Source organism: Agelaius phoeniceus, chromosome 6, assembly GCF_051311805.1.
Source record: "Agelaius phoeniceus isolate bAgePho1 chromosome 6, bAgePho1.hap1, whole genome shotgun sequence".
Classification (NCBI taxonomy): Eukaryota; Metazoa; Chordata; class Aves; order Passeriformes; family Icteridae; genus Agelaius; species Agelaius phoeniceus.
In genome coordinates, this window is record NC_135270.1 from 16990248 (window position 1) to 17016255 (window position 26008).

A 26008-nucleotide genomic window follows, 5' to 3' on the forward strand; every position below is an offset into this window, starting at 1 on the left:
TCAGCTCACTTTGGTTGACTTTGCTTTGTGAACACTGTCCTCGCTCCTCGAAAATTTAATGGGAACCCACAACTGTAATTTCTCTCCTGAGCTGCACCGATGACCACATAGGTCAGACAAAAGCAAGAGGCAGTGGTTTATTTTTACTGTACTTTCAACGTTTTCAGGTGATGCTTTGCTGCAGCCCCATCCACCTTCAAACCAAAATGCTTCCTGGGATTTTGCAAGACCTTTGGTGGTCAGTGCTGTGCTCTAGAGGCCTTCCTATCCCTCTCTTTCTGCCTCCCTGCCTCCAGGTTTGCCGCGTCCTTGGCTTTATTGGTCCTTCTCCTGCTCCCCCTTGCCGGCCCTCCTCGCAGGCAGTGCCAAGGGCTGGAGTTTGGGGTGGAGGCAGCTATTGTTCCAGCTATCTGCAGTGTAATGTTCCTTATGACTGTATTAAATGAAGGGCGGAGGTCACACATCCCTAGTTTAAATTAGGTTTCGGCTGACCTTTAACAATATTACACTCGTGGATCCTCTCATAACTCACCGAATAAACTCCCCGAGGGTTCTACCACCTCACTCTTTCCTTCCTACTGTAAGGATGCCCGAGGCTTAATGTGCTTCTCTCCAATTTCGCTTTGATTTCTAATCCTATCCCCTTCCTCCCCCCCAATACAGATATATTCACTCCTTTAAAGGTGGGGGGAAAGAACCTGTTCCTTTTCTCTTCTGGGAGACAGCTCTTTCTTTTGTGTCTCTTTCTTCCCTTCCCCGCCCCCCTCCTCTTTCTTGACACAATGCACTATTTATTTGCACTGAAGGATAACTAAGAAGCAATTAAAAGATCAAAAGGCACAAACACAAGTAGATCCAGTGGCAACTTGTGGGGTTTATTTTGCTGTGGCTGCTACTGCTGAATCTTCATCAAACTGCTGCCGTGTTTTTCCCCCAGCCAAAGGACACCTCTCTTACTTGGTCGCCTCTTCCTCCAAACCGACTTTTTTATGATCGCTATTTTTCACCCCCATTGTTTGCTATTGCAGTTGTTTACTGGAAAATCACTTGTTTTTCTCAGGGAGATTAACCCTCCAAGCTTTCTTTTGTCTACTCTCAGGAGGTCCTTGTGGTGAGCTGGGGGAAGGGAGCGGGGCTCCTTCAGCTATTAACAGTAGCTTACAGCCCTGCTGACCCCCCTGCCAAGGTTGGGTCCTTTCCTTTGATGGGTTCTGCTTTTGCAGGGAGGAAAAGGTGGCTTGCTCTTTGTTAAGACCACCTCTGCTGAGCAGTTTGCGAGGACCCACAACTCGGATTTACTAAGTCCTGGGCATCTAGGAGAAGCTCCAAAAGCCCAAGGTAAGGAGAAATCTGGAGCTCTGGCACACGCCGGCAGATGCTCAGTCTCGTTGACGGCCAGGTCACTCCTTTACATTTTTAAATATCAGCGTAGGAGCTGAGAATTGATGCCCGTGGTTGAGTCTGATGTGCACGGAACTGCTTCCTCAGCACCTCCCAGATGTGCCGATGTTTCGGTTGCAGCCTAGAGCCCTGACACCGGGACTGCGGGGTGGGATGCGCAGGGACACATCCCAGAGAACAGCACAGCAAACAGAAGGATGCTCGGGAGCAAAGGAAGGGATGCCCAAAGCCTAGTGAGAAAGGATAATATCCTGCTCACGTTTTCTTGGGCACGTTTAGGGCAATCCCCACTGCTGAGAGATGAGGCAAACCTCCGATCTTTGGAGGGAAAAATAAAGTACAAACTTGAAAAAAAAATAAAGGGGGGTGGGCTTTTATTTCATGCTGGGGTGAGGACTGCTGCATCCTTGCCCTTTCGCAGCACTAGCTATGGCAAGCGCTACCTGAGGTGGGCCAACCTGCCGCTCGGGTCTCAGGTAGCCCCGCTCCTCTCCGCTCCAAAGAGGGTGCGCGCCTGTGGCGCAGCCTGATACGCGTGTCCCTGCAGAGGGGCACCCTCCGGGGCAGCGGAGGCTGTCTGGGGGCTGCCTTTGAAAGCCAGCGGGGTTGGGGTTCCTTCCCCTCGGAAGGCAGATCTTCGGGAGCCGATGCAGCCTGCTGTGCCCGCCGTGCAGCGGCGCGGAGCCTCGGGAGCGCCTTCTGCCCGTGCTGCTGCACACGCTCGGCACAGCCTGGGAAAAGTCCCTTCGGCTCAGGGCCGGCACTGCTCGCCTGCAGCAGCCGGCGGGAAGCACAGGCGACCCGGCCAGCGGGGACCGCGGCGGGAGGGTGCCCTGCGAGGTGCAGGGTCCGGGAGCGAGGGGCAGCGCCCATGCTGTCCGCACGCACACGCAGGGGTGGCCGCGGGGGCTCGCTGCCCGCGGCGGGGCAGGCACGGCGGCCGGGCGGCAATGCCCGTGCCATTGCCGGCAGCTCCTCCGAGCCCTCCGGCGGCCGGCGCCGACACCTGTGCCCGTGTGCACCCAGAGGGGCACCCGAGAGAGGACGGACCGGGCCATCTCCCCTCTCCCACCCCGCCGGGACTCGGGGCTCGCCGCCTCGCAGCGAAGAGGCGCTCAAGGGGTGCCCCCCGGTATTTTGGACAGGGGCTCGGGGTGCGGATCCACAGCTCTTCCCTTCACCTGCGGGGCGGCCGCGGATGCGCGGAGCCCCCCTCACACCCGGGACCGGCAGAAGGGGTAAAGCTCCCATCCCGGGTAGCGGCACGCAAAGAAACCGTGCGGCAAAAACTTTCTGTCCCCTCTTCCCTCCCGAGCTGGACTCCGGAGGGTTACGAGGGAGAAGGAGGGAAGAAAGGAAGGGAGGGAGGGAAGAGAGGGGGTTAGACCGCTCTGCAACATTATTGGCTGCGTGGCCGGGCTGGTGCTCGCCGGGAGAGCATGCCCATTGGGGGGGTATAAAAGGTATAAAAGCTGGAGCGCCCTGCTTGTCTCCTCGCTCGTGGGGCAGCAGCCGGTAGCAGCGGGCAGCGAGGCAGCCGGCCCCTTCGCACCGACCAAAGGGACGCACTCAGTAAACGCAAAAGTGAGAGCCACCCAAGGGGCAGCCAAAGCAGGAGAGAAAGAGAAGGGAAGAAAAAAAAAAAAAAAAGGGCGAAAAACAACCCAGAAAAAAAAAAAAAAAGAAAAAGAAAAAGGAGAGGAAAAGAAAGAGCGAGCGAGCGAGCGCTTTCTCTAGAATAACAGAATACCTGATCGTAACAAAATAACATCCTTCAGACAAAATCCAGCAGGGACTTGACATACCAAAAAGGCAAGGCGAGGAGAGAACGTGCCAGGGCGCGGGGAAGGCAAGCCAAAGCCGCGATCGCTGCCAGGGCAGGAGAGCAGCATGTCAAGCGCCGGGGCACACACGGATGAGCGCTGCCGGCAGCCCGCCTTCCTCCCCGGCCCGCCGCCGCCGCCGCAAGAAGTTGAGAGCAGCAGCGGCAGTGCCAAGGTAAGCGCCGCTCCGCGCTGCCCTCCGCGGGCAGGGCACGGTGGGATTGCCCGCGCCGTGCCGGGCAGAGCCGCTCCGCGCCGCGCCGCGCCGCCCGGGCACCGCTGAGCCATCCCGACCGCGCCGGGCAGAGCCGCGCCGGGCAGAGCCGCGCCGTCCCCACGCGTGTCACTAGAGGGACCCCGAGCGCCGGGCCAGGCGCGGGCGGCGGGGCGGCCCCGCTGCGGTGGGTGCGCGGGGTATCCCGGGGTCCCTCCCGCCCGCCGCGATGCTGCCCGCCGCGATGCTGCCGGCCGGGCCGTGCCGGCGCGGTCCCGCGTGGGGAGGAGGCAGCGGCGGGGGCGGCGGCGCGGCCGTGCGGGGGCCAGGCCGGGGCTATGCGAGGTCACGCAGCGAGCGCTGCGCGGCCCCCGCTGCCCGCGGAGCTCCCTCCGCGCGGGGCGGCTGCGGCAGCGGGAGACGCGCGGGGAGGGCACCGGCGGGGCCCCGGCTCCGGAGACCGGCGAGATGATTAAACTCTCTTCTGCAAAACACTGCGGTGTGTTTGGTCTCGAGAGGGATAAAAATACAGCGAGGAAAAACAAGAAAGCGAAGCCAAAATGGAGTGAGAGTTAATGGTTGGCGTGCAGCCTTCGACTTTCTGTGATTTTTTAAATATTTTTTTTTTCTTCTTCCTTCCCAGTTGCTTTTCCCTACAGTAATTGTTTTAAGAGCGCAACTTGGAAAGGTTTTAGCACTCTGTTGAGCAGTAGGGAATTGGGGCACATGAGGGAACTCGGATTTAGCGTAACTGTACCAGCAGATGTGGCTGCCTCCCCTCCTGCCAAGGGTGCTTCAGCGGGGTTGCTGATACGCCAGGTCTCGCTAGGGTGGTGTGGAGCAATCAAGTGTAAAAACAAGGTTTGTGTGGGTGGTTTTAAACAAGACACCTCGGGAGAGCCTCTGCTTTCAACCCAGGCTTCCTATACAAAATTTGTAGTTTTCTTTCAAATGCTGGGATGTGCCTGGGAGACTGAGGCATGTTTTTCTTTGGGTTTGTTTATTGTCAGATTGTGTGTGTATGTGGGAGGCTTTTTTTTTTTTTTTTTTCCCTTTTACTTTGCAGGGTTCAATGTGTTGGGATTTTTATTCCTCCTCTTGCCTTGATTTAGAGTGGAGTTGAGGAGCCTGGGTCGTGGGGTTTTGTTAAGGATGACTTTGTGCTAAGGACATCTGGAGGTATAAAACTGACTGACACTTCTGATTTGACTTCCACTGTGCTGTTTTGGACCCAACTTGACAATTTTGGTGGGGGTGAATGGGTCAGAGCTGTAAATCTTGTTCCATGTTGTTGACACCCACACAAGTTCACTCAGCCTTTCAAAGGGGCTATCCCAGCTCCTGTGAAAATTCATTAAGGGATAAAAGATTTGACACCGCAGGTCCCCTCCCACCGCTGCATGAAATTTGAGAGCCAAAATGTGTCTGCGTGTGTGTCCCAGCGCTCCTTCTGACAGGTGATCTTTTTTTCAGCCTGGCTGGAGGGCTGCTGCTCTGACCAGTCAACCCAGAGTTGTCAGTGTGTGTCTTCCCCTCGATTCCTATAGGCTTCAGCATGAGCCCAGCTTGTCTCACGGAGCACCAGAGAAAAGCATTTCTGCACTTTTCTTTTTTTAAATAAAGCAAACACAGCAGGTGAGGTCTTATTTTTAGAGGGACCGAGGAGTTGGTGCGTTTCCAGCAGTGCATACGAGCACTGTAAGTGGCCCACCCTCTCCCAGCTCGTGTCCTGGGGCTGACCTCTCCGATCCTTCTTTGGATTGTCTTTGCTTTTAAAAGCTGATGAGTGTCTTAGCAGGGAAAGCGATATCGGCCTCCCTCGGCATGCTTGTGAGAGGGGTCACGAGAGGTGGGGGGCACCAGGGGAGGAAGTCTGCCTTGGCGCTGCAGCCCGGCTCTGAAGGGGTTAAAGTTGCTCTGCCAAGACATAAAGCAAGTTCAACGTGTTGTGGGAATATCATTTGCCAGTAGACTCCAGTCACCACAGTTCCTGATTTAACAGCTTAACTTGCTGTTAACTTTCCCTGATATACTCCAGGTTTTGGAAGGGAATGCAGAAAGGAGAGAGGAACAATAAAGAAAGGAGTTAAGTGAGGCTACTAAAACAGACTTAAATCCCTTCACTGGGTCCTGCCAGCTGTATTTAGAAGAGTTAAGCAAGATTGCATTTCCTTTTTTTTTTTTTTTTAATACAATAAATCAAATATTTCTGGGCTGCATACCAAAATTTATGCAATACACTCTTACTCCCCAGTGGGGTGAGTAAATGGTACTGAATACCCCATTCACCTTTTTCAGCTTGATTTTTCCACAGGCACAGTAGCTCTCCTGCAGCACGTATAGGCATGGGGTGCAGGCAGCACTTCCCTGCCCCACAGGCAGAGGAGGCAGGTGCCTCTCCAGGCTCACAGGGTGGAAGGCAGAAAGGTGACCCCCCTCCGGTGTGGGCTGGGGTGGGCTGCTGATGGGGATGAGCAGTGAAGACAAAAAAGTGAGGGCTAAAAATAGCAGCAGTATTGCCAGCCTCAGCCATATGAATGTCATGCAAGCCAGGTGCCAAGAATCAGAAGGTATTTTATTTTTTTCAAGCCTGAGCTAAATGGCAAAACCCCTGGTCCTCCTGAGTAGTTTTTATTAGCCTGACAACTCAGTGGTCAAAAGTTTTGTGTTTTGAAGCTTGCTTCTTGCAAGCTGTGGGTGGTTGGAAGTCTCCTTTCTGTTTCAGATGAAGAGAGAGGCTCTTCTGTGGCACAGCACGAGGTGATTCCTCTGGCTTCAGGTATTGCTAGGCACCTCATCCTTGTGCCTCTGCCCAAGATGTGGCTCCTGGGTGGTTTCAGCTGCCAAGGCACCTGCCTCTCACACTGGCTTCCACTGTGCCTTTGCTCCTTGGCACCTTGGGGCGTCATGGCCCAGCGCCCTGTGCCAGGTTGGGCTGCCCCGTGAGCAGGGGTGGTGTTCTCTTGGCCCTTGAGAGGTTGGCACATGCCCACATCCTGCTCCTTTGGGGTTGCCATGCTCAGAACCGGCTCAGCTCCCCACTCTCCTGGGGCTGGCCACGGAGAGGAGTAATGCAGAGAGGCAGATGTTCAGCATCTCTCACAGGCAGTCATCACACTAGCAAAACATCAGTCTGCCCTTTTTATTTTTTTTTTTTTTTGAAGGGGTGGAGTGTGAGGGATGCTGGGATGTGCAAACTGGGGTTTTCCCCTCTGACATGTGCCACTGGGTTTGGGCTGATGACTTTTCTTTTGCTATGCTCCCTTTTAAACGCTGCACTGCTCCACAAAGAAGCAAGATTTTTGTTTTTTCTTTTCGCTGTCCAAATCCAAATTTTACAGACTGGGCCATCTGTCAATTCCCTCCTACGTTGTTCTGTTCATATTAAATTGCAATGAAGGCCAGACTGAAGAAGGAATTAGGTCAGACAGGAGGTTTTGTCTCTGTTTTTGGGGAGATATTTGTTGCCCAAGAGGCATCATGGTTTGGTTTGCTCAGCACAAGCCTGGATGCAAGGGATGCCTGAGCTGTACTCTGAGACTTGGCAACTGGGCCTTTGAGCACATTGTGGCCTCTTGGCCCCCAACTCCCCAGCAGCTGGACAGAAACTGTCGATCCAGCTGATTCAGCAGCAGATCCTGACAAAATCCTTTAACAGTCTCGGGTGGGAGGGTGACTCCACTGCAGACCTGCCCTCGGGCTCACTCCCAGCACATCACAGCCACTCAGACAGAACCCTCTCTGCTGGTGGGAGCCTGCCAAGAGGTGTTTGGGTGTCCCTGGCTGTGGGTGCAGTGCCACAAGGCAGGAATACACAGGAGTTCCAAGGTAGGAACATCCTGCACATGGCAGCCTGCAGCTGAACTGGTTGCAGTGTCAAACTGGCTTTGTGTGTGGTGCTGGGGATGAGAGGGACATGAGGGATGGAGAGAAAAGCAGACCCTCTCCAGAGAGGGAGAGGCCAGCAGTGTGTGCTGATACCTTGTCTGAGCTTGTTCTGCTCTGATCATGCTACTTCAGATGTGAGTTACTCAGAGGAGCTTCAGGTGTGATTCCCAGGATGGTCCAGGTGACCTGTGCAACCAAGAGATTCCTCTTGCATCGCCCTCTTGCACACTGTGGGCTCCAAGCCCTCCTGGGGAGGAATTTGGTGCTCAGGTTGTTGGGCATCCGGCACATCTCATGCTGCCATCCCACTTCATCCCAAAGCCTTTGAGCTCTACCTGGGCATACAAAGAGCAGTAGCAGTCAGCATGACTGGTTGAACCTGCTTTGGCAAGAATGGGACAGTGGTGGCTGTAGCCTCTCTTCTAGCAGAGACAGGACCTTGTCCTTTAGGGAAGTGTCCCACTTCCCTTCTGCTGCCTTATTCCTGTTCCATTTCATGTAAGAGAGGCTTTCTAATAAAATAGGAAGGTTCTTCAACCAGTGGTGTGAATTTGCTCCTATTCAACAGCTGAGGAGACCATGCCTGTCCTAATGCTTGGGACCCGAAACCGAAAGCTGTGCTGTCTCATGTTTCCAGTGGAGAATGAAGCCTTGGAGGTATTCACAGGGCTTAGACTCATCATGCTGAGCAGCCATTCAGTTCCTGCCACTGGTGCAGCTGGCATGGTGCTTGCACCAGCCAGGTCTGGGCTGCAGGTACCCAGCTGTGCCATGACACCCTCCTTTGGGGTGAGCAGCACCTGCTCTGGCAGCCATGGCGAGGTGGGTGCAAGCTATCCTGCATGGGTCTGCTCATCCCTGCTTGTGAGGGAGGGAAGGATCAGCTGAAAGGCTACTGGGAGATGTTGAGCGAGTGATGGCACCCTGGGAGCCTCTGTAGCCTTTGTGTGAAGTCTGGGGGCTTTTATTTGCAGAGTCAGTAGGGCCAAAGGGAGAGGGGAGGGTTTGCAGGGTTGAGTTGGGTTGCAGCTCCATCAAGGTGGAGGGAAACTGCAGCACTGGGTAGTAAATAAAGATGTTCTTTGCTTTGCTGCCTGGTTTCTCATTACACAGCTACTGGAAGGAGCAGGCAGACGCCAAGGTGACAGCAGAGGGAAGGGCTGGTGGCTGGTGCCTGGGCAAAGGTGGACTTGGTTGATTTCCACATTACACTTCCACGTTAGCCGTGCTCTGGATGACAGCACTGGGGCTCTCCCTGTTCCTGCTGCTTCAGGGGCGTTTCCTGGCCAGAGTTATGGGGTATTGTGGGCACCTGGAAGGAGCTTGCAGTGGAGGCAGGGAAGGCTGCCAGGGGCTTGCAGTGCAGCTTGTGCAGGAGCAGGTATTTTCTGAGGAGCACAAGTGTTTTTCCACAGAAGGTATCAGGTCTCCTCAGCATCAAATATCATCTGCTGACAAAATCTCAGTCTCCCCTTGCTTCAGAGCATCTCACCCTTTTCTTTACACTGAATGTGGAAGAAAAATGGTGTTTGTCACCTGTGCCACCAATCAACCCTTTCATGTCAGGTCTGGCTCTGGCTTGAGGAGGCCAGCATGCAGCCTGCTCATTAGCCACAGTGCCCACAGCCAGCATGAGCCCAACTGGGGATATGGGAACATGTGGCTGTCCTGAAATCCCATATGAGTGCCTTTGATGGCAACACTGGCTGGTGGCAAATCTGTCACCCCAGCAATGACTGGCACTACCTGAGGCCTGGAGACACCAGCAATTGGGATCTGCACATAAAAAAAAGGGCTGAAAAAGGGACAGGAACAGCGTGGTTGGTCTGTTGTCAGCTGGAGATCTGGCTCCTGACACTGCAGCACCAGGGGCATGACTTCAGCAGTGAAAGTGATGTTGTGTTCATGTTGGAAAGGCCCAATAAACAACTGTGGGCCACTTGATAAAAAAATATATGAGGTGAAAAGGTGCTGGTGGTAAAACACTGCAGCTTGGCAGCATGGTGTCAGAGCCTGGTGCCATCCGTCTGCTCCTACTGTAATACAGAACAAAGTCCCTGCAGTGTGCTGAAGGGACCATTGCTACTGGAAAAGCTGGTCCTGGTCCCATCACTTGCTGATTTGAGACCAGTGTGTTCCCAGGGCTGCTGCCTCTCTTGTCCAGAGCTTTGGAGGGCTTGTGCCAGTCTTGCTGATCTCTGTCAGCACAGGCTGAGCAATACTATGGCCATCAAAACTCAAGCAGGAGGAACGTCCCCCACAGCCCACCCAGACCTTGAAACCTCTGCTTTGGCTTTTCCTGCTGCTGATCCCTGTCCTCCCGCTGCTCAGCAGAGCTCATGACTTGTAGCATGATGCATTTCTAGCAGTGACAATTTGAGCTACGTGCTACGAAAAATTCGGGAGCAAGGGTGTCTTTATTGCTGGCAGGACCGTAGTGGGGCCTCGGGGGACCTGGGCTAATTTCCTGGCTGCGCTGCAGACTTCCCCTGTGACCTTGGGCGAGTCATTTAATCTATCCTGGGCTTCGGCTCCATCTCCGAGCATCCCGGGGGGGTGAGGTAATATTCATTAACTGATATTATTCTCGAGCTGCTCAGATGCTATGGTGATGAAAGCTGGATGTGAGACCTAGTGTCTTGGTTGAATATTAGCAAGGAGAGAGGATGCTCTGCTTGAGATTAGGGTTGCCACCCACCGTCTGCTATTTTGACGTGCATCTCTTCATTTTGAGCTTACCTGTCTGGTCAAAACTCAGTGTTCTTTGGCTGCATGCGTACTGTGAGGCTCATCACTGAGGGACTATAATGCCTTGAGCCATTCATGGGTTTTGCCCCATCCAGTGGGGCGATAGCACCCTTGCTTTACACCTGCAGAGGCTGACACGGAGGTAAAGCTGTTTGCAGGAGCTGAGTCTTTGGGCTAGTTAGCAAATATCCAGGGAGTTTCCTTTTTAGTGCTCTGCACTGTCTGACACTGCCTTTACCCTCCCTAGTGATGCCTCAGGTGTGTTTCCCATGGGACCACACTATTCCTGAGGGATGTCTTCTCAGTACCGACTCATCAGCAAACACAGCTTGTGCAATCAGCCTCTTGATTGCTTGAGCCTCATCTCGCTCACATGCCTGGGACGAAAGCTCTTCTTCCCAGCTTTCCTCAAAAGCAGCTCTAGGACAGGTTGAAGCTTCACTTGATTTCACTTTGCACGGACATGTTTTCAGACAGGGCATGAAAACCTGTCATCAGAAGAGGAAAAAACAACACCTACTAATAATAATTTGAATAAATTCCCTTTTAAAAGGGGGGGAAAATTAAAAAAAAAAAAAAATCACGCCGTTGAAAGAGCAGGGGAAATAAAAGCCTTTCAGAGGTAGGCTGAAGTGGGATTTTCCAATGGAAAACCCGCCTCAATGCAAACCTTGTCTGGCCGGCGCTGCTGCCCGGCGGCCGAGCGCAGGGAGCTGGCCTCACCCCAGCCAGCGGCTGTCACAGCGCTGCCGCTCCTTCCCTGCAGCAGCAGCAGCAGCAGCAGCAGCAGCAGCAGCAGCAGCAGCATCCCAGCATGGCTGGGCATCCCCTCGGTGTGCTGCGGGCAGGGGAGGTGGCAGGGGGGGTCTGTCCCGCGGTGCTAACGCTGTGCCTCTGTCCCCAGGTGCCGAGGATGTGCGCAGCCAGGCGGATGCTGCTGCTGCTCCTGGCCTTCCTGGCCTACGCGCTGGACTCAGCAGCCGCCTACGGCACGGCGGAGACCCTGTGCGGCGGGGAGCTGGTGGACACGCTGCAGTTCGTCTGCGGGGACAGGGGCTTCTACTTCAGTAAGTGCTGGGCACTACAGCAGGCTGCCCCCAGCCCACACCTTGGCTCAGCAGAGCCGGGCCGGGAGGGAAAGGAGGGGTTCCCCAGCCTGATGCTTTTCGGGATTTCCTTGTATATGGCAGCAGGCCAGGAGAGGAGCAAGAAAATGGACACTGTCGGGGTGACAGGCATCCACTTGGCATTGGTTTTGGGGACTGTCTGGTACCATGGGGAAGCTGGGTCCCACATATAATGCTCAGGATAGTTGAATGTCTCTGGGGAACCATATGTGACTGGTTCACCAGGGAAAAAGAGAAAATCATTACAATAACGAGGGTGTTTGCAGCCAGCGCTCTGCTGAGTTTGGGCCCTGGTTTATTTTGAAGCTTTGCTGCCTAAGCGTTGCATCCTGACAGCAGGCAGGAAGCTGAGCGCTCTCCCCTCCCAAGCAGGCTTTGCCTGGGTATAGCAGCACCTTCTTGGCTGGTCCCAAAACTTTGTGACAAGGCTTTGTGACCCCTCAGCTACCACTGGTGAAGTTGCTGCTGAAGAGTGATGTCTTACCCCTTTGCAGGGCAGCTAATGCAAAAAAAAATGCAGCACTGCTGCTGTGTGCAGCGTGCAGATGGCTTCAGACCAGCTGATTGCAGTGGGCTTTCCACCAGGATGCTTTGGGTCTTTGGACCATTGGCATTTCAATGGATTACCTGGTAAACAGGGAGGATGAGAAGTGAACCACTGACAATGGATGCTCAGTAATCTATGGGCAGAGGTGCCTCGAGTGTAATAACCTTGTTTTGGTGTTTCGGTGCCCTGCTCTGCTTGGGAGTGGGAAGACACTGTCTTGCTCCCCGCTGAGGACTGAGCCACAGGGTGACTGTCTACAGGAAAGATGGAAAGCCAAATGGAGGGGAAGAGAATGGAGATAACAGCTGCATATGGTGCTTTTGGCAGTCTTGTCTCTGCCTTGGGAAAATGAATTAAAAAGTCACTTTCAAGTAAACAGGGTGTTTTTTTGGAAGAGTAGATTTGAGCACCAGCCTCCCTCCTGTTCCAGTCTGATTGTGCAGGGAGCAATGGGGTGTTGCAAAGTTAGGAACGACTTTGGATGTCCTTTTCTAACCTGGATGTCCCTTCCCAACCTGGATGCTTTACTAGACCTGTCTCCTGCTGCCTGCTGATGTTGGGTAGAGAGAGGTGCAAGGATCCCACACCCAGCCAAAGCAGTATTCAGGTTGGGAAGGGCTTCAGCTTCAGTTTTGGGCAGATGGTCAGGCTGCAGGTAGCTTTGCAGCTCTCTGGGGGCAATCCCCCTGCCCCATCCCAGCTGAGCAGCAGGATCTTCTCATGGCTTCCTGGGTGCTGCGGGCAGGTGGTGCTTTTGGGGTGCTCTGGGTGCACTTCCTCGCTGTGATGGAGCCAAGCAGTGAGGGTTTGCATGGCAGCTGCCCTTCCTCTCTTCATCTCCCTTCTCTTACCGGCATGGCAAGGAGGCAAGTGCCTCTCCTGCTCTCACAGCTCTTCCTCTCCCTCTATATGTAGGGGAGCATCTGTCTCCCTCCCTGCTTTCTCTTCCCTCCTCCCTCTCTCTGGGGATGAAAGGGAATGGGGCTTTTGTTTTAAGGTCAAACTGACCTCCTTTCACCTCAAATAACCCAGCTGCCCAGGCCAAAATAAAAACACTTTTGAAGGCAGACAAGTCTCTTGGTGCCAAGTGGCCAGTCGGGTGCTTGCAAGGGGGTTCTTACTTTATTTCTTTTTGTCCCCTCCCATCTTTACCTTTTTGAATATTTCTGGTGAGCCCAGGTACTGGGGGTGAAACATAGTCCAATATTTTAACCCTTTCAGGATCTGACCAGCCTGTGCCATGCAAGGCTGAAGACATTTGGGCAATGCCTCTACTTGATGAAGGTTTTAGACACCCCCATTTCACATAATTTTTCCCTCTCTAAGCAATTATTTCTGACCATGTTCATCTTAAAACTGAGCCTGGGTTTGCTTTGAGCACCTCACAGCTTGGGATGTGTGACCTGATGAGCAGCCTGTGCTAAAGCAGCTGTTCACATAGGAAATAAATGACTTGGGGAGCCTCGTCCTGTGCATACCTGAGGGCCAGCTGGACAGGCTGGTAATACTGAAAAAACCAAAAATTGTATGAAAATCCATTATTGCTTTTTTTTCTGAAGCAATTATTTAAGAACTTGTGATGCTCTGCATTCTTGCAAGAGAGCACTTTGCTAGGGAAGCTGGCTGTGAGATTCAGTGATCTTGCATCAGTGCAAGGGGGATGCAGGCACAGATGGTGTCCTGGGAGGCACCACGGCTGGCAGGTGCTTGGGGCTGAGAATGCTGAAGCTGCCTCCAAGAGCTGGGGCTGCAGAAGAGCTGCACTAACAGGGGCAGGGCTGGCAGCACCGAGGTTACCTAGCGTTGGGACATGGTGGAAATGGTGATGCCAGCCCTGTATCTACCCCAGGCATGCATGGGCAAGCTAGAGCTGAATCTGAGCACGCTTTGCTCTGCACTGGTGATGCTTCCTCTCAGTGACTTTTAAGTCTTTTGGCTTGGCCGCAGCTGCTGTCAAGGTGGTGGCTTTGTGCCATGGCACTGTGGCAGGGTTGGTACCCCTGCTCCCCAGCAGCCACCCAGGGACAGCAGCACAGCCCATGGAGGGATGCTGAGTCCAGCCTGGAGTGAAAAGCGGGGCAGGCCGAGAGGAAGCCTCAGCCCTGAAGTTGCTGTCATGCAGCTCTGGCAGGGAGGGAGAAGGGGCTGCAGGGGGAGAGGCGGCCGACTTCTCTGTAAACAACAGCTCCTGTTTCCTCCTTTCCAACAGCTGATAAGAATTTAGCTCTTTGCAGCCGCTTGTGCTGACGGGGCACATTCTTGCGCACCCGCCGCTCCTCCGAATAATACTAGGAAAAAGCAGGGGGGAAAGTGCGGTGCCGGGGTAGGGGAGGGCCAGGCCGGGGGCACTGGGACGGGGCCTGGTGCTGCACAAAGGCCCCCTTGTTGCTCCCAACATTCCTGCGACAGGGGCACGGGGACTGTTTACACCCAAAGTCCCCTTCCACTCGGCTGACCGCCTGATTGACCGGAGGAGAGGGGACCCAGCCAGGGTGGCACCAGCACCGTGCACCCCTCCCCACAGCATCTGTTTGGTGAGGGTGGGGAGCCAGGAGCAGTGGGGTGCTCATGCTAGGGAAGGGACCCTCCTGTCCCCCATGGCCGTGGGCACTGTGCCTCCTCTGGCACAGTGGCATAGCTGAGCTGCAGGTACGTGGCCTCTGGGTTTTCCCAGGAACGGGTTTGGCATTGTGCCACTTCTGGGATGCCCTGTCAGGAGAGCCTGTACCTAGGCAGGAATAACCCCAGGCAGCTGGAGGGCTTCACACTACCGGGCTTTGCATCACAGGACTTTGCATCTCAGGGCTTGTCCCCTCAGCAGCAGCGCTGTAGAAGGTTTTGGTGAAGCACAGTTTTGGGAGAAGGGGAGCCTGACCATTCATTGAAGGCCGAGAGGAAGCGAGTTTCCTCAGGAGGAGGAGGAGGTCGTTGCTGTGATGGGAAGTGGCTCGCGTGCCCCGGCGATGCCGCAGCCTGCTGCCCACACAGTTCTCCCCTGTGGGCAAGGGATGGAGTGGCAAAACCTTCCCTGGGTTTGGCAGTGGCAGTACAGAGAGATGCCACCCATGGGCAAAAGCCAGGAAATTCAACCTTTAGTCCCTGTGTAAATTGTGTTACAGAACAAACGCTCTTCCCAATCCAGGTCAGCAGCAATATTGCTGTTAGCCAGCTATGTCCTGTTCTCTCCAGGTACTTTCTGAGACTAAATTCCTGTTTGTTATGTTTGCTTATTTTTTTTCCCTAAAGTAACTCTGCCCCGGAGGATTGTAGTGGCATTTGGCAAGGTCCGTACGGACAATTATGTAATGGAAACGTGCCCCATCGGAGAGTCACGGTGGAGCTGGCAGTGGTGCCGGCAAGGGGAACGGCTTGCAGCAGCTTTGTGCAGGAGAGAAGGAGCAGCACACTGGGGCTGGGGGCCACACGTGTACCTGAGAGGCAGGCAGGGGCAGCAGTCAGGGAGGAAGAAGCTGTGCCAGTGTGGTGGTCCCTGCTGGGAGCTCACCCTGGTGGTGGCACACCTGGCATTTGCAAACACGCGCTGACGTGATCTTCCTGTGTGTACCAACACCAGAAATCGCCCTTGAAGGCACAGCAGTGGATGTAGTCCCGCTGTCCTCATTGTTTTTCTCCTCCCCTCTTCTTTCCAAACAAACACATAACTGCAAGTGGGAAACTTCTGTTTTTGAGAGGAGATATGTAACCTTTTTGAAAACCTCAACTTCTCCTCAAACCATGTGTGTCATCACTTGTGCAGCCTTCTGTTCAGCGGGAGTGTGAATGTAGCCCTTAGGGAATGTGCTAGCGAGAGGGGGTGACTTTAATTTTTTCTCTTTCCTTTCTGAACTCTCCTTCTGCCCATATCAGGATGCCTTTGTGGAGCAGCTTAATGCTTCAGCAGCCTGCCATGGATTGAGTTGGGCACTGGGATTGAGAGGACCTGAGCAGGGGCCACGTGCAGTGTGGGGTATTGCTGGAGTGCACCTCTCCCACGGATCTCACTGGGCATTGCATGCAGAGAAGAATACTTGCAGCTGGCCCTAAGCTGGCTCCTGTCCCTGTCTCCTTTGGCCATCACCACCCAGGCTGCCTGCTCTGACACCACTTGAGCTGTGGGCACCCAACACATCTGCCCTACCTTTCAGGGAAGGGCCAAATCCAGTGTTTATTGACCACAAGAGAGAAAATTAAACTCCTAACAGTGATCTCTTCAATGAACCTTTGCCAAGGGAGAACCAGCCTTCTCATCTCCCTGTGGGGCTGGTTAAAGGTCATGCCTGAAGTTCTTCTAGAGAAAAAGAAAAGGAAGGTGCTGGCACAAGGGGGACGAATGTGGACACGGAAGCATTTGAAGTGACTCCCAGAGGCAGGTCTCATGGTATGGGTCAGCTGCCCCATCAACCAGCACACTGATGCTGTGTTTGTTTGTGCAACCTCTGAGCATGCTGGAAATACAGCAGCATGGACCAGAGGGCTCCTGGCCTATGGGAACACGACTGATTTTAACAGAGAGCAGGTGCCCTGCTGCCAGGCTATTACAGAGGCAGCAGCAAGGCATTTTCATGGTGTTTTGCATGCCAGCATTGTGCACAGGGGGCTCCATTGTGCATGGAGAACCGTGTTGAATATGCATGCCTGCATTGCACATGTGGGGCTGCATTAAATGCACCCACATGCAGAACTGCATCCCACATGCACAGCTGTATTGCACATCTGGGACTGCTTCTCACATGTTGGCCTGCACTGTATGCATAGAGAACTGTGCTTTACAGCCCTTGTCCCGAGGAACTTTGGGTGGGCATCCAGGGTGGGATACCCTTCAGGGAAAGTGGTCAGCTCCATGTAAGCTCGACTTAGGTCTTCACCAAGGCCTAAGACTTGAGTGCCTGCTTCATCAGGAGTGCAGAAGTGTGGATCATGGGTCATGCACAGGGCTGGTGTGGGCAGTGCTGTGTGCTCCTGCAGGCAGCTGGGAGGTGAGGGCTCAGCATGCCACAGTGAGCAGTGCTAGGCATTGTGCTATACACCACTCACTCTCAGTTTTCCCTCTGCCAGAAATCACCTGGCTGGGATGTGGTACCAGATCCTGTTTGCAAACCCCACTGTTGCTGGCCTCTGTTTCCTTTACTCGGAGCACCTTGTCCTGGGAGGAGGCGCTCACGGCAGTGTGCAGCAGCCTAGCTGCAAACCCCACAACAGCACAAGAGCATAACCTGCTACGTGCAAAAGCATGGAGAAAATCCTTTTGTTTAGGGCTGGTTTACATTCTGGAAGCCCCAGTTCCAAAGCAAATTTTCTTTGCATCAGAAATTCAACTTTACCCATCTCTTTTATTTTGAGAGGGGGAGGAAACATGGCAAAACTGATGTAAGCTTTTCCTCTGGAGCAGTTTGGCCATCATTAAGCAGTGATATGAAATGCACTTGGTCATTGCTGCACCAGACATGGGTTTTTGCATCCTTCTGCAGGCAGAAATGGGAGAGGAACCCTTATTAAAAGATTAAGTTTAACAGCTATTCTTGGCGGGTGTGGGAGCCTGTATTCTTTCTGCAGCTGTCTCAGAGCTGTCCCATCTGGTAAAATTTAGCTGCCTTGCTTCGCTTCACCTGCCTGAGTGTTGATCCGGCGGAGGGAGGTTGGCAGCCACAACGCTGTGCTGCTTCTTTCTAATAAAATTCGCTTGCCAGGATCAACATCGGAGACGGTCGCAGTAATCGGCACGGCGCTGGCGGTCAGGCTGGGCTTGAGCTTCCTCCCCTCAGCTGGGCCTGAGAAGGCCATCTGTGCCAGAGATAGAGGAGGGAGATAAACCCCCATCATTTAAAGTGCCTTTAAACTGCTGCTGGAGGCACGTGTTGGCATCAGTAGCATTTGTCTGGGAAATCTTAACGTGACACTTGGCTGGTTTGCGGGTGCGTGTCAGCTGGTCTGGGAGAAGCACTGCTGTGTCTGAAGGATGCGGAGTCTCTGATGGCTGGTGGTGGAGGGATGCCTACAAGGAATTGGACAGGGGGTCCAGCCCAGGTTGGTGGCTAATGCCAGGGTCTCTGCTGTTGCAGGTAGGCCAGTGGGACGAAATAACCGGCGGATCAACCGGGGCATCGTGGAGGAGTGCTGCTTTCGGAGCTGCGACCTGGCTCTGCTGGAAACATACTGCGCCAAATCCGTCAAGTCGGAGCGTGACCTCTCTGCCACCTCCCTGGCGGGCCTGCCAGCACTCAGCAAGGTGAGGAGGCTGCACAGGGATGGTGGCCCTCCTCTGAAATAAACAGAGAGAGAAAAGACAGGAAGGCCGTGGGTGGAGAGAACAAACCCCAGCTGCAAGGTCTTGTGTTTCTGCAGAGCTTTTGAGAGACAGCCACCATTGGCAAGTCGTGCCAAACAGCCTGCCAAAAGTCAGCTCTTAGTAAGGTGGGGAACCAGAGGTGGGCTGGGTCACAGAGTCATAGCATGGTTTGGATTGGAAGTGACCTTTAAAGGTCATCTAGTGCAACCGCCCTGCAATAAGCATCTACTGGATCAGGTTGCTCAGAGCCCTGTCCAACCTTTCTGTGACGGTTTCCAGGGATGAGGCAATATTTCCATGGGAGGGATGGAGGTCCAAGAAGGGAATCCCCATCTGGAGAGCGGGCAGGCTTGAGTGGAGGCTAATATTGCTGTCCCTCTCCTTGCAGGAGAGCTTCCAGAAGCCCTCTCATGGCAAGTACTCCAAGTACGACGTGTGGCAGAAGAAGAGCTCCCAGCGGCGGCAGCGGGACGCGCCCAACATCCTGCGGGCTCGCCGGTACCGGTGGCAGGCGGAGGGGCTGCAAGCGGCCGAGGAAGCCAAGGCGCTGCACCGTCCCCTCATCTCCCTGCCCAGCCAGAGGCCCCCCGCGGCACGAGCCTCCCCGGAAACGGCTGGCCCCCAGAAATGAACCCTGACCAGCCGTCTCGATTTTTGATCTCCTGGGGGAGGGCGGGAGGACTGGCGATTCCCGACCCCCGAGCCCCTCCGTCCCCAGGGCCGCTGAGCCGAGGAGCGGGACGGCGGGGCACCCTCACGCCGCTCCGGCCCCAACCAAACAACTGTCACGGCAAGGAGGGGATGGCGGCGGCGGTGGCGAGCGGCACCGCTCCCACGGCATCTTCCCTTTGGGGTGGGGGGGAGGGCTCTTTCGTTTCCCACACCTGTTTCGTTTCCCCACGCCCCCGGTATTTCCAAACCTGTACTTGCGAAGGGACAGTTTGGCACTTGAACTTTTTTGCTGCTGGGTGCTGCGTGACATCCCCGGTGCCAACGCCAGAAGACAAAAGAAAGAGCAAGAGGAAAAAAGGATATGAAGTTAAATCCTTTTTTTAATCTTTTTTTTCTCTCGAAGCGTCCATTCCGTGTCTTTCTTGACAATAAAGTGAAAAAAACAATAGAACGGGGAGAAACATTGAGGGATAAAGATTTTTTGCCTCATTCCCACCCCACTTTTTTTCTTCTTTTTTTGTTTTTTTTTTTCTTTTGGTTTTTCTTATTTTTATAACTTTCTTTTGCACCTTTAAAAGAAAAACGTACCTGAGAAGAAGTTCCGAGGAGCCCCCATCTGCGTTTTTGTGTGTGTGCTTCATTACAAGATTCCAAATCGACTTGCACCTTTTTTGAAATCACCGATGTCGGGAGAAAGAGAGGAAGAGGAGAGAGAAAGCAAGAAAGAGAGAAGGAAAAGGAAAGGGGAAAGAAGAAAAAAAGAAAAAAAGTGAGCTGATGCTCACTTTAAATGGAGGAGGCGTCTGCATTGCACATTTGCCACGGATTTAGTTGATTTATATATATAATATATTATATAACTTTTTTGGCAAAAAAGCACTATTTTTATGGGACATTTTGTGTAGTATCTGAAGAGGGATTGTAATGTTTAAAATGTGTTATGGTGCTAAAGTAAGTTGGAAGGGAAAAAACCCAGAAATAGCAAGGGAGGGTGGGGAGGGAAGGACAAGATAGCGAATACTGAACTTGAAATTTTAGCTTTTCGTTTTAGGAAAAGTGTGATAAATGTGTTTCTTTTCTCTTCTGAAATATAGCTTGGTCATGACCATATGAGCTAGTTGGCTGTTACTCATGTACACAGATGCACGCACACACAGAATACATCGACACGCATCCTTTTTTTTTGTTTAAAAGAAACAAAAACAACACAACCACCGCAACTTAGACTAAAAGGGAGCTGTTCTGGAGACAAACTATTTTGAATGGTGAAGGTGTTGCCAGTTAGAACTCAAGGCCCTGCTTCTGCACGGACCCCCTGGCCATGGAGACCCCCTGGAGCCCCTGGAGCTTGGCTTCCTGAGCTGAGGGGAATCTTGCTCTCCCCTGTCCTTGCTGCAGTGCCGATGGTCCAGCGAGCAGGCAGGCAGGCAGCCCGCACACCGAGCCCCTCCAGAAGGAGCAGTTCCACGCCCTGCCGTCTCCTTTTCCTTCTCTTGCCCTTTGTGTCCTTCCGGCCGGACCCTGGCATCCCTGCCCTCCTCCCCTCGCTGCCCTCCAGGGTGTGCAGGAGGAAGGGCAGCCCCTGTGCCGGGGTGGCTGCAGGGCTGGGGCTGCTGCACGGGATGGGGAAGGGCCAGGCTCTGCCTCGGGACTCGGTCAGCAGATGGGTTTGAGAGGTGGGCAGAGGGCTGTAAAATAGGTTGGGTTTAAAATAATATATATTATCTGTCTAGAAACCGTAAAAGGGGGGGGAATCAATTACATCTCCCTAATATACTCTCACTTGCTAATAAAATGGGGACACTCTGTTAACCAGTTCTGTACTTGCTTTGTCTTATATATCCATACATTTAAAACATAAAAAAAAAAAAGACTACTTGAATTGTATTCTATTTCGTGGTTTGGAGGGGAGGGCTAGGGGAGTCTTGAGAGGGGGAGGATTTTAATGTATAATCCTTTTGTTTGTTATTACCTTGCAATGTTGAGCCATGAAGCCTTTGTTTAAAAAAATGGCACTGCAATACACGACAAAGAAAATCCTTTATTTATTTTATTAAATATATATGGAAAAGAATGAAAATCAGTCCAAATTAGGGAGGGGGAAAGGGAAGTGGGTGGGGTGGGAAGGCAGAATAAAAACAGAGAAATTGCAAATAATTGACTTTTTTTTTTCCTTTTCATGTGTCTTTTTTTAAAAAAAACTTAGTTTTTATTTTTTAAAAAGAGAAGTAAAAGCTTTCCTGGATGCTTTGTACCAAAAAAGAAAAAATTAAAAAAAAAAAAAAAAAAAAAGAAAACCTGTTAAGCAAATAAATATCCATCCAGAATATGAAGCCTGACTTTTTCTTTTACTTTTCATTTACTTTTGCTCCTGGGGTGAGAGTTGGGTGGGAAGCAGGCCACACCAAGAGCCACTCCCTGTGGAGGAGCAGAGTGCACTGCAGCTCCTCTTTTCAAGCTCAAAACTGCAATAGAGCATGTGGTGCCCTTAAACACAACATGGAACCTCAGTCCTGTGGCAGATGCCACCTGAATCCCCCAGGTGAATGCCCAGTGATTCCTGGTGAGATCTGGTGTTGTTTCCCAGCAGCTGTTGGGCTTTGCTCAGCTTTTACCAGTTTGGGTTGTTCCCAGGGACCTGAAAGCTGGATGGGAAGTGAAGATGGCAAAAAAGAGCAAAGAAACGTGTCTAGGTTAGGTCTCCTGGTAGATGGAGCTTCTCTGGTTTCTCGGGGTAGATACAGCTTCTCTTTACATTTTTAGGAATCCCAAAGATCTGCTTTTTATCACATTCAACCATCATGCACCCCTGCAAATAGAAGGTAGAACACTGCAGTTCCAGTTTGGTAGTAGAACAATTGTGGGTAAAACAGTGCCCACAGTTTCTTTTAAAAATTGCAATAAACAACAACAACAACAATTTCACACATTTTTTCCTTTGGGGATTTTTGTGGTTGGTCGGGGAGAGTTTTGTACAGATGTAGGCCTTCCTCTGGCCATGTACCTTATTGCAGGTGGAAAAAGGATGTGTCTGTATTTCTGACCACGTTCCAAGACCCAGTGCAGGTTTTGTTCACATTCAAACGTGCCCCTATGAAGAGTGAGGACTGATTCCATTGTGGCTTCTGGTTGTAACTGATAGAAATTTTGCTTTTGGGAACTTTGGTCTTTTTCTGCTCTTTGTTGTGTAAGGCACTGTCATGGGGGGTGTTTAGAGCTGATTAAAAAGCAAGAAAATCTTCAGCCAAATATCTTGCTGCATTCCCCATGAAGGAAAGCAACAAAGCTGGAAGCACCTTAAGGGTGATGATGATGTTTCCAAGCACGGCTCTTCATAAACCCTCTGTTTTGCCTTATCCTATCAGGAGTCTCCATGGGGCCAGACCACAGCAGCTAATTTCTTTGGATATCAAGAGATTTCAAAATGTGCCATCTTGCCTTTTGGCTTGTTAAAGACTGCCCTTACTTGTAAGGAGAGGCAGAAACTGCCTCTGAGCATTGTCCTGGCCAGAGGGTGGGAGTCTGGATGAAACTGAACCTTTGCTTTGTCTCAAGTATCTTCTGTTGTCTGCAAAGGCTCTTGTCCAGGTGGCAGGTATGTCATGGGCTCAGCCTGGGAATCTCAGACAGCAGGCTTGAGAGCAAACCCAAGCCTGCCATGTTTTCTCAGATGGATGGGCTGGTTTTTGTAATGATGCCTCTCTGTGCAGGCACAGCTCTGGGTGCTGAGCTGCTGGATTGCAGGAGCATGGCTGCAGCAGCGAGGGGCAGTGGTCCCTGGGGAGGCACAACTGGCATGTCTGAGCTTTAATGCACCTCCACGTCCAGCCCAGCTGGTGCAGGGACCTCCACCCACTGCTCTGCTGATGTGCAAGAGGGTGGGGAGGCAAAGGATGGTTTCAGCAGAGAAATCCTAGATGCTGCTTAGAGACCCAGGAACAACTGGGAGGGCTAACCCTGTACCTTAGCCCAGCCCCAACCCTGGCCCCTGGGTCTCAGCATTATTATGTAGCTCTGCAGGCAGCAAAGGGCAAATGTTTTTTTTTGTTTTGCATAAAACATCTCTTTGGAGGGCATTTTCCCAGGTGATAGCCAGAGGGACAAAAGAGGAAAGGTCCAACTTGCTGTGTGGAAGTGGCCACAGTATTTTCAAGGTATATAAATCAGTGTCTCTGGATTTGTCTGGAAAACACGGGAGAAAAAAACACCATTAACCAATCACACTTTTCCCTTTTCTTCCCCATTTTACATTATTTCTTAGGGTTTTTTTTTTTTTTTTAATCCAGAATGCAGATGAGCTGTCACCTAGCTTTCAGTGAGTTGTACTAGTGCCATCACAATAGACCGAGCCTCCAAACTGGTTCCTCTGTGTCTCAGAGCAGCTTCATCCCTTCAATCCTGCCTGTTCTCAGAAGTCTCAGTAATGTACCTGGCTGCACTAATGAAGGACTTACCTGCACCAGGTGAAGGGGAAAACCCATGTTTGTTGTTTTTTAAAATCACCTGTTTTCTTTGTTGCATCTATAATTGCCCACTGATTTTTTACGTGGCTGTGAGGAGACTTGATAAAGGTACTGTTGTACCATGGATTATTTCACTTAATGCACTCAGCAGTAGGCAAGACTCAGATGCTTTCTGCATCTTTTGTGCTTTTCTTTCCTAACACAGCATCAGTAAAGCAAAGCACTTCTAACAATCTCCTGGCAGCTGACAACTTTCCCTGCTTTCCACTTTATTTATTTTCTGAAGAGCAGGTGAGTCATAAACGACCCCGAGGCTGGGATAGCAGAGCAATTCCACTGCAGACAAAGTCTGATTTTCAAAGATAAATAGATCCCATGTCCTGGGAGGGGTCTGTCATTGCCACCAAGGTGCCAGCATTGGCTCTCCCTCCCCCGGGTTGCTGGAGGATGCTCTGTCTGCCAGCAGGCAGTGTGCAGTGGCAGACATAACTTCAACCTGATGGAAAGGCACAAGTCCTCACAGGAATCTTGGCCTGCTTTGCTGCTGCACTCCCAGCTGTGCACGACCCAAGGAATGCACTTGCTCATTAAAATCATGTCAGAGTTTGCAGAGAGCCCTGCGAGAGCCTCTTTCCCTGCTTTCTTCTTGTACCTGCCAACAGCAGACTGAAAGCTGAGGTTTCCAACCTGCCAGGCTCTGGCTCAGGGACCAGCAATAGCCTGAAGGCAGGAAATTTCTGAACTAGGGTGGTTTTTGACTTGGGCATCATGGGAGGTCAAACCTGACATGTAAAATGAGCTGTTCTGGTCTTCATCTGGCTGCTTGCAGCTCTGGGTTGGGTTTTTCAGGACAGGCACAGCATGCAACAGTGATCAGAGGACATTCATCTTCGTGTGTGTTCTGCAAAGGGCAACATGACACACAGCTTTGACCGGAAAGTATTAAGCCTATCACAGTTTTAAATGGAAAAAGACACTATTCAAATACCTGAGTAACTCACAGGTAGAGCAGCCAAGGTAAGGGCAGAACTTGCAACCTGTCAGCAGCAGTACCTGTTTCACTTTTCAAAATTACTAGGAATTAATTCAGCTTCTGCTGACTTTTCAATGCTCTTGCATCTTGTTCTTGAACATGTTTGTGCTTATTTGCTGATCAGCTTTAGAAGGATCATAGTGCACAATTTTAAATCTGTGAGGTGAAATGATACCAATGACTACAGTGTAAAACAATGTATTTGTATGCCTTTCCATGGGAGAAGTACTGGGACAGTCTCTTTGCCTCCCTGTCCTCTCACCAGTTTGTTTAAGTGAAGGTCATGCTCCTTCTGTACACAACCACATCCTTCAGCTGTGTCAAACTTGAAAGGAACTGATTTAGAAAGGCAGTCAAGAGCCAGGGAGATTATTACAAAGCATGTCATTGCAAACAAATACAATTTTAAAAAATAATTTATTAATTGACATCTTCCCCCAAAACATCCAAGTTTCTTTTCTCATTACCTCTACTGGCAGGGCCATGGTGACTTATCACTTCTGGCTGGGAGAAACCACTTCCTAAGTACCAGATGAAGCCACCTATGATCACACCTATTCCAATGGCAGCCCTGTATTCTGTCTTCTCTCCCTGGATGGAGGAACCAACTCCTTCATTTCACCAAGGTGACAGCATTTTGGGCACACTTTTCTTAAGCTCCATGTGAGTAGCACAGAGACCTATGGTGTTTACCCCTGCAGCTTCTAGGACAGATTTCTCCCCATTATCCCCCCTCACTTAAAACAAAAAAAAAAAACAACAAAAAAACCACAAGGAACAGGAATTTTGGATACTTGATTGTCCTGTCCTGTCTCAAGCCAGAAGGGCACACTGATAATGGTAATCTTTGTTTTCTTCGCAGCTGGGGCATAGCTGAAAAGGGAGGAAGGCAATTAAGAGAATATTAAGACTTCATCTTCCAAGACGTTGTTGCTTCTGTTCCTCCTCCCTGTCCCCCCTGTTCCCCGTGCGTAGCAGAGAGAGCGGCAGGAGTATTATTTCTCAAGGCCCACACTGACGTCAATACGCAGGGTATTTATTTATGAAATGGAATCAAACAGTGGGGGAGAGAGGAGTGGAGGAATATGGACGGGCAGAGCTAGCAGCTGCCAAGTTATTATAGAGCAGCAGCCTCCCAGTATTTTTCTATCCTCTTTCTGGGGGAGGGATGCGATGATCAGAGCTTTGGAGGCCCAGGGAAAGTGAGGCAGAAGAGAGAAACAGTAGAGACAGGCTTTGGCATCGAGAGCAGGGGAAAGGTGTGACAAGGAGGAATCATTACAAGGTATACAGCCCCTTTGGGGTGCTGGGATGCTCAGGTGCAGTCCTTATGCAGACACCTGCTTTCAGGCAGGCTCTGACCAGGCTCTAACGGCCCTTTTCTCTCAGCCTTTTTAGTCTTTACACAAAAAATCTGGAGTTTCTAGCCGAATAAATAATGACGCCCCATCCTCATTGCCTGTTTCAGGCTCAGTCAGCAAAACGGCTGTTTGGGGAGCCCAGCACTGAAGTCAACTTGAAGATTAATTTGCTTCCTGCAGTCAGTGAGAAACAGCTTTTCAGACTATAAATTTTGTCCACCAATATCACCATGTGCAGAAGCATGGAAAGATGAAACTCAGAAAGGGAGAGCAGTTTCTTTTCTTTCCCCAAGGAGGATACAGGCACCAATGCAGAGAACCACAATGGGGAGGGGAAAAGGAGCCTAAGGAGCGCAAGTGACCGTGACAACGTGATGCCCTTCAGCTTCAACTCTGGCAATCACTGGGAGAAGATGCCTTTGAGCATTTCTCACCATCCTGGAAG

The 26008-nt window shown here is 51.8% G+C and overlaps 1 protein-coding gene across 1 annotated transcript; it reads left to right on the forward strand.

Moving 5' to 3' along the window:
- Nucleotides 1-2862: 2862 nt before the first annotated feature.
- Nucleotides 2863-21003, forward strand: IGF2 (insulin like growth factor 2). Its single transcript, XM_054635653.2, has 4 exons — nt 2863-3399; nt 10979-11141; nt 17808-17974; nt 18423-21003. Exons 1-4 carry the CDS (start codon nt 3292-3294, stop codon nt 18663-18665), a joined length of 681 nt encoding a protein of 226 aa, XP_054491628.1. The 5' UTR covers nt 2863-3291; the 3' UTR covers nt 18666-21003.
- Nucleotides 21004-26008: the final 5005 nt, after the last annotated feature.

Coding starts and splice junctions, on each gene's coding strand:
- IGF2 (XM_054635653.2), top strand. CDS start 3,292: ATGTCAAGCGCCGGGGCACACACGGATGAGCGCTGCCGGCAGCCCGCC. Junction 3,400..10,978: donor GCAGCAGCGGCAGTGCCAAG/GTAAGCGCCGCT, acceptor CTCTGTCCCCAG/GTGCCGAGGATGTGCGCAGC. Junction 17,975..18,422: donor GCCTGCCAGCACTCAGCAAG/GTGAGGAGGCTG, acceptor CTCTCCTTGCAG/GAGAGCTTCCAGAAGCCCTC.